Source organism: Dermacentor variabilis, chromosome 4, assembly GCF_050947875.1.
Source record: "Dermacentor variabilis isolate Ectoservices chromosome 4, ASM5094787v1, whole genome shotgun sequence".
NCBI classification, from domain to species: Eukaryota; Metazoa; Arthropoda; class Arachnida; order Ixodida; family Ixodidae; genus Dermacentor; species Dermacentor variabilis.
The window spans coordinates 121,275,543-121,283,858 of NC_134571.1; the positions used below are offsets into that span (position 1 = coordinate 121,275,543).

At 47.6% G+C, this 8,316-nt stretch overlaps 1 protein-coding gene across 1 annotated transcript; it reads left to right on the plus strand.

Moving 5' to 3' along the window:
* The first annotated feature begins 1,321 nt into the window (after positions 1–1,321).
* Positions 1,322–2,374, plus strand: LOC142578315 (solute carrier family 2, facilitated glucose transporter member 8-like). Its single transcript, XM_075687716.1, has 2 exons — positions 1,322–1,979; positions 2,123–2,374. Exons 1-2 carry the CDS (start codon positions 1,419–1,421, stop codon positions 2,372–2,374), a joined length of 813 nt encoding a protein of 270 aa, XP_075543831.1. The 5' UTR covers positions 1,322–1,418.
* Positions 2,375–8,316: the final 5,942 nt, after the last annotated feature.

The following is an 8,316-nucleotide window of genomic DNA, read 5'->3' on the forward strand; positions in this document are numbered from 1 at the left end:
GATTCGGCCAATCGCTGTACCTTCTTATATGGTGAAATGAATTGAAAGAGTTCTTTATAATCGTCGATTAGAGCACATCTCTAAAATGAATGCGTTAAACCCCGCTCCGATTGTATTTCGAAGCCGTTGTTCTATTTGGTCCATGCATATTGGTTTAGAAGACAAGATACGGATAGCTAAAAGAGGCTTAGAAGTTTGTTGTTGAAAAAGAAGATGTTCTGCCCATGAACGCCTCGTTTAAAGATTAGAAATCAGCAATAGGCAATTGCTCTCAAACACTATCATGTAGTTTTGCTATCCGTCTTCCCGATTACACTCCAATATATGTGGCCGAATTCATGACCATATACAAAATTCAACAAAATTGGTCATGCATGACATTGCTCGCAGGCTGCCCCTCAGTTCTTATGTCGCTAGAAAGCAGAAATAATGCACTATTGCACCGTTCACTACACTTCTTTTCCACATAATGTTAATGAAATTCAGGTTTTCTGGATACCTCGTCAATGTGGACTAGCACTTACGGAGATGGCAGACAGCTTGGCAAAGGCAGCGCAAGGTGGGCCAGTGGCTTACTTTATACCCAGCCCTATTCTGCAAGCGGTAACAAGATTATGAAGGCGACAACTTCTAGCTAGAAAAAAAATGAGACCCTCCTTGCTGCACCAGATAACGAAAATTACGCGTCCCCCTGGACTGTCCGGTTTTGTCCCTCTAAGCAATGCGAAGTTTCCGTTACACTCATACGATGTAGGATACCACGACTAAATCTGTACAGGAGTAGGTGGGGGCTCGCATCATAGAACCTTTGTGTATGTTGTGGAGATATAGAATCACTGGACCATTTCCTCCTAATTTGCTGAATATATAATTCCAAAAGAAAGACTTACTTAGAGCAGCCCCTATCGTGTATGGGCCTTCCTGTCTCGGTGAATAACATTTTGTTTTTTGGGGCTAGTACCCTTGGCCGAGACCAAAAGGAAGTGGGCCAGACAGTACATCAGTACGTCATTGCGACTGGGAGACTCTCATGTTAAGCACATTTTCCTCAATTATTAAGCGCGAGTCACGTTATTTTCATAATACAGCATCTTCGTCATAATTGGCATGAGAGTTATTCAAGAAACGGAAACAGCAAATTATATATATTTTCGAATATATAAATATAAATAGTACGATAAATATTTTAACAAGAAGCAAGAAGTTCGTGTTATGTTTCCACTGAGAACCATGGCAAATCCCCCGCCCTCGTGGGTACGTGCCAAAATTCGAAGGAAGAAGAGGAAGAAGAAAACCCGGACTAGTTCGAAGCTGGGATCGCTCAAGCTGCCCGCTTTCTACTATGTGGCCCGTTCATCGTCGCTCTCCTCGGTGGTTATTGGGAGCGTCCTGGGCTACACGCAGCGTCGCTGGCCAGCATGGCGCCCCGTCGCGTCCACATAACGCGCTTCCAGGAGACTTGGTTGGGCTCGGGGCTCGCCTTGGCCGCCCTCGTGGCCGGCCTGGTGAGCGGCTTCCTCGTCCAGCGCTTGGGACGCGTGCGGCCCATCCAGCTGTCGTCGCTGGGATTCGTGGGTGGCTGCCTCTGCATCGCGCTGGGCAACGCCAGCCTTCCGTGGATGTTCGCGGGCCGCGTGCTTACCGGCTTCTGCTGCAGCCTCGTCTCGCTCGCGGTTCCCGTGTTTGTGGCGGAGACCAGCCCGCGGCACGTTCGCGGCCTCCTGGGCTCCGGCGTCCAGTTGGCCATCACGCTGGGTGTGCTGGCCGTGTCCGTGGGCGGCAAGTGGCTCGACTGGCTGGCCCCCACGCTGCTGTGTACCGTCGGCCCCGTCCTCATGGCCGTCTCCATGGCGCTCGCCGTCGAGTCCCCCCGCTGGCTGGTGATCCACGCCAGGCGCGACAAGGCGTTCGACGCTCAGCGATTCCTGTACGGGCCAAAGTACTGCAGCGAGGCCGAGTGCCTGACCAACGAGGCTATCTAGCTGCGCCAGCCTGCTGCCATAAGAGTCCGGCGGCAGCGCAGCTTCTCGGTGCCGCTCGCCTACACGCTCCTGTCCAGCATTTCCGTGACATCAACGTTATCGCCTTCTACGTTGTCAAGATAATCGAGTCGTCCGCATAGGTGATTTCGGCCGCCGACTGCAGGATTATGTTGAGCGTGCTGCAAATAATCTCGTCGCTCGCAGCGCCGCTTCTCATCCACCGTGCAGGTCGCCGCTGCCTAATGCTTGTCTCGTCTCTAATTGTGACGACCAGCCTGACGGTGTTGGGCTTCTTCTACTATTACAAGGACATGGACAATGGAGAATTCCGCCATAGCTATCGCTACGTTCCGCTCGCGCCGCTCAAGGCGTATATGTATACGTGTGGGTGACAAGGCCTTTATCAGGCAGACAACGGTCTGCTTTCCGCTTTGCCATCCAAAACTTTGACTGTGTCTGAACCAATGCTAAAAAAATAAAACAAAATAAAGAATTTCCCACCTACTGCCTCGGCCCGGTGTTCTGGGTCGTTATGGGAGAGATTTTAAGAGCCGAATGACGCAGTCTCTCCACCGGCGTCAACACCACCTTCTACTTCTTCGCAGAGTTCCTTATCCCCAAGGAGTTCCAGGACCTCGTCCGCCTGTTTAACTTCTCCCGTCTCTTCGGAATGTTCGCGTTGGTTACTGTCTACAGGTAGTCTTCGCCTAGACGTGCATTCTAGAGACCAAGGGAAAGTCTCTCGAATACATCAAACATATTTGAGAACCTTCCTGCGTTCGGTTTTAGTGCACCCAGTTCCCATTGCACCTTCTTTCGAGGGCATAACCATCGTTTAGAAGGCGCCTAGTCTCTGTGTACGTACCTGCCGAAGTGCTGTCACTTCGGCAGGTACATACTTTCATCAGGTACATCACTTTCACGAGAACGATCTGAACTGCCCGCCCGGCGTCGACGACGAGCTACGTCTTGTGTTGCTCCCTGCACGGCGGTCTGCTGAGCCTGACATTGCCTGGTTGCAGCTGAGCGCGTTCTACTATTCAACGATTCGCTTCTTCAACAGTGTTTCGTAGCTTGCGAGGTCGCGCCATAAAGTGTACCGAAGTGTAAACACAGGTATCTAGACGACGCGGCGCGCATATCGCATCCCTTTACCCATGGCACAATACGATTATTATTATTATTATTATTATTATTATTATTATTATTATTATTATTATTATTATTATTATTATTATTATTATTATTATTATTATTATTATTAAAATAGTCACCTAGCCTGCCTGAGTTAACCAGGTCAACATGAAACTGCCACATATCTGGACAGCTGGTGTAATGCAACGCAACTGCAGTTCAAAGTTTGCATGCATCGACGCCACGTGCTGCGCATATCACATCGCGTGACGCCGCGTGTCACATCTCGTACAAAGTAATAGAAACTGTAAACCGACAGCCAGGACTCATCAGAAAGAAACTGAGAGAGACGGGGACAGTTAACTGGATGCAAAGAATAGAAACAAGAAGAACCATGGAGATTTACAAGAATGAGAAGAAAGAAATCAGAAGGTAAAATCTGTAGGATAACACAAAGGTCAGTGCCTTGTTATATGAGGCTAGAGCCGGTTGCCTAAGGACAAAAACATACCGGAGCAAATATTCGGCAATAGATGAGGCATCTGTATGCGGCAGCAAAAATCCCGAGACCACTCAGCACATCCTAATGGAATGCGAAGAGATTCATCCAGTGAGAACCGTGGGTAACGTACACCTACCAGAAGCGCTTGGCTTTAAAGTGTACGGAAACATCGACAGGTCAGCAGCCGAGAAAAGCAAGAAACGTTTAGAGTATTGGTCGAAAAAATCAGGGAAGTGGTTCATACGACGGGATCTCTTATAGTAATGCCTAGTAGTACAAGGTAGATATTGGAGGGAAAAAAACATTAAGGAGCTGTATGCAAAAATGCTAGACAAAAACTGCATAGCATACCTGATCAAATCAAGCTGGTTAGGAGACTATTTCTCACTCATCATCATCATCATCATCATCATCATCATCATCATCATCATCATCATCAGCCTGCTTACGCCTACTGCAGGGCAAAGGCCTCTCCCATACTTCTCCAACTACCCCGGTCATGTACTAATTGTGGCCAGGTTGTCCCTGCAAACTTCTTAATCTCATCCGCCCACCTAACTTTCTGCCGCCTTCTGCTACGCTTCCCTTCCCTTAAAATCCAGGCCGTAACCCTTAATGACCATCGGTTATCTTCCATCCTCATTACATGTCCTGTCCATGCCCGTTTTTTTTTTCTTGATTTCAACTAAGATGTCATTAACTCGCGTTTGTTACCCCAATCTGCTCTTTTCTTATCCCTTAACGTTACACCCATCATTCTTCTTTCCATAGATCGTTGCGTCGTCCTCAATTAAAGTAGAACCCTTTTGGTAAGCCTCCAGGTTTCTGCCCCATACGTGAGTACTGGTAAGACACAGCTGTTATACACTTTTCTCTTGAGGGATAATGGCAACCTGCTGTTCATGATTTGAGAATGCCTGCCAAACGCACCCCAGCCCATTCTTATTCTTCTGGTTATTTCAGTCTCATGATCCGGATCCGCGGTCACTACCTGCCCTGAGTAGATGTGTTCCCTTACCACTTCCAGTGCCTCGCTACCTATCGTAAACTGCTGTTCTCTACCGAGACAGTTAAACATTACTTTAGTTTTCTGCACATGCCTGCTTCTTGCCTACCTTGGCATTGAAGTCGCCCATCAGTAGAGTGTATTATGTTTTGACTTTACCCATCGCCGATCCCACGTCTTCATAGAAGCTTTTAACTTCCTGGTCATCATGACTGGATGTAGGGGCATAGACCTGTACGAGCTTTAATCTGTACCTCTTATTAAGTTTCCCAACAAGACCTGCCACCCTCTCGTTAATGCTATAGAATTCCTGTATGTTACCAGCTATATTCTTATTAATCAGGAATCCGACTCCTAGTTCTCGTCTCTCCGCTAAGCCCCGATAGCACAGGACGTGCCCGCTTTTAGCGGTGCATATGCTTCATTTAACCTCCTAACTTCACTGAGCCCTATTATATCCCATTTGCTGTACTCTAATTCCTCCTATAGTTCATCCAAAAGGTTCAATTTTTGCTTCGCGCCTTGAAGAAGACAAGTCCACTTGTCGAAACGTTGGCTCCTGCTTCAGCTTGTTCTCGTTTTGCTCACTCCCGTAAAGTATGTAATTCATGATACTGTTTTAAAAACGTGCATCGATACCGATCGAAGTGGCGCCGCTCCCCTGAGTTTTCAGCTGATCCGTTACAATTTACGTAATTAGCATCACCGTCAGCAAGGCGAGCTAGCCGATTGGCTGCGCAAATTACGTCATCGATCATTTTGCCAACTTTATGGTGAACAAATGTTCTTCTTAGTAGTTGGAATGGTGGTTAACATGTTTTTTTCATACATAATAAAGAAACAGACAACTGTAACATTCGCGGTGCTGGTCGCATTCTACGTTGTAATTTGCAGATAAGATTGCCCCGCTTGCCGCGATATCTTCCTTTCTTTTGCCACTCCCTGATTGGCTGCTTAGCGCTCAAAAAGCACGTCGCCGAACGAATAAACGTCATTGTCTTCCTGGCGCTGCGTGGGTCGTCTGTTCCTTGGGCCGGTCGTCCTGCCGCCCTCGGCGTCTAGCCGTCGAATACGTATCACGACGCATGCACGGAGACAATTTATCGCTACACTCAAGCACTTCCGGCACACAGCGAGTGTCCTCTAGTCGTCTTATAACGTGCTCCGCGTTGGCGTGAGCTACATGGTGAGTGTCGCTCTCGAGGTTCCTTTTCCCGAAGACCATGAATAGCGCTTGATGCGTTGGGGGCTGCAAACCTACGGATCAGTGACATACCAGGCTGCGACGTAGGGTCCCGATGCAAGGCAACAAAAGTTCCGGCTGAGTAGCGGCAGTGCATCGTGCTGTCGGTGCCGATCAGCGCCAGCGTCTACGCATTTGCGGCTGACATTTCACACCGAAGGATTACCACCACACACACAAAAAAAGTTTCACGGTATCCGGCATTCCGCTATTCCGGTATTCTAGGTGTTTTGTCAGATGTGCGGCGGCACAAACGTGAGCGGTGTGCAGGGTCCAGCCACCTGGTGGCACAGAGCTCAATCATTTAAACACAAAGCTAACATAACAGTAACCGAGTGCCTTCTGCTTTTCTGCTGGTGGAAATGTTGGGCAGCAGCGTAATCGCAAACACGTTGTCTTTTTAAATGTTTAAAATATTTTACACTTGTTTACAGGAATATTAGCTCTGTGTTTGGCTGGTCAAGCTATGCGCCACCAGGTGGTTGCACCGTGCAGACCGCTCAGCCCGTTCTCCTTTACGCTAAAGCACCTTCACAGCGGTAGTAATATGAAGGGGGGCGGGGGGGGGCTTTGGTTTAGGCCTCTGTCCTTCCATCAAAACGCACAACACGCATGCGTTTACCCGTATTCCGGACACGCTCGGTGCTGTGACAGAACCCTCGCAACGCACACTGGTTGGATAGCTCTCTCTCTGGGGATGGACGGTCAAGCGTCTAGCGGAGAGGTTGGAGAGCCTTTGCGCGCTGGCTCGAAGACACCAGAAGTACACAACACGACGTCACATCATGACGCAGAATCAGTGAAGGCAGAACTTAGGCCCCATCGCTCGGCGAACGACTTGAGGAGAAAAAAGCATGGCCCCGGAGGAGGGTAACTTGTAATCGTCTATATAGCTCTCTTAATATGAGACATTTCACTTAAATTGTGGCACGAATGTTTTACTGCGGTTGTGTCCTACACGTCCACAAAATTTGTCCAAACCGTTTCAGGGACCCTTTACGAAACTAAGAGGAGGTTCCTCGCACCTAAAGTGCATTCATATACGCACACACACGTTCACGTGCGATAGGTGTTTCCGCGAGGTGCATGGTGACCATACGTTGTACTGGAAAGCTAAATGCATGTGGCGTAGTGTCTCTTGACTTCCAGTGCTCGTGTTGAAGCGCACGATTCGGATTGGACACGACAGCGTTCCAAAGTGCCCGAGCGACACGAGTATAAATTGTTTATGGGTTGTGACACCTCAGGGACCTCACAGTCATTGCGCCGCGCGACGCGATGATAAAATAATCTCTCTTGGTACGTATGAAGCGGCTGTCTACGCAAGATTCTTCACGCCTGTTTACTCAATTTTCGCTAAGCGGAAAACCGCTCTTTTAAACTGCAATGTGGCAAGTTTTTGCTTATTGGTGATGACTGTTACTTACATAATCCTAACTCTGATGCTGTTGTGCGGTCGCGAAAATAGCTATACGGCAATTCCAAACATCATATGTTTCCTGAATATTCACGTGTGAATCGCACTAGCTCGAAGCCCTCTGTCGGTTCTACCCAACTTAACATCTTGCTGTTACACTGGCCCAAGATCTGTAACGAACGTGATGCGCTCGCCAGCATTATAACTGCTCTAAAGACACACGTCATAGGAACGGAGACATGTCTCGACAATACTGTATCAGCGCGGAAACCTTTCCGCCTACATTTGAAGTGTAGAGGCGTGATCGAGATATACATGGTGGAGGAGCGTTCATTTTTATTAGCAGCTTCTTTTTAAGCACACCACTTACGAAACGTGAAAATGAATGTGAAACCATCTGGTGCAAGTTAAGTTTATAAAACGGACAACATTTCATGCTTAGCGCAATTTGTCACCGTTGCGTTCTTTGTCCCAGCAGTTGTTAAACATAAACTGCCCTTTCATACTTGGAGGTGATATTAATATCATATATACGATGGATATAAAACGACACTGTTCTGTAATCTCAGCCCGGCATATTCATAAAATTTCACCGTTTAATGGCAACGCATGGGCTTCTACAGTTTCTTAATTTCCTAACCAGACGATGTGGTGATGGTAACTCGACGTTCAATTAGCTCTTTTCAAATTCGGACAGAGTTGTACAATGTGTATATTTGGCGCCAAGATTGACGACCATCACGGTGTACTTGCCAATATCGTGTCCGCCGCACCAATGCAAAAGAAAATTTACATTTACCACAAGGCCAGTTTGTTTTGGAAAGCTATGCTGTTGAAGACCATTATGCCAAATTTCTGGAAATAGAACTTGCAATACCGAGGAGCTTTGGAATATGGTTATGAGTAAGCTTCTTGATCTTGTTGGTCAACACGTACCATCAAAGCGCCTATCCACTAAACAGAGACCAAACAGTCCGTGATTCACACAAAAAATTAAGAATCTCTTAAGACAAAAGTGTCGCCTTTCCCGCA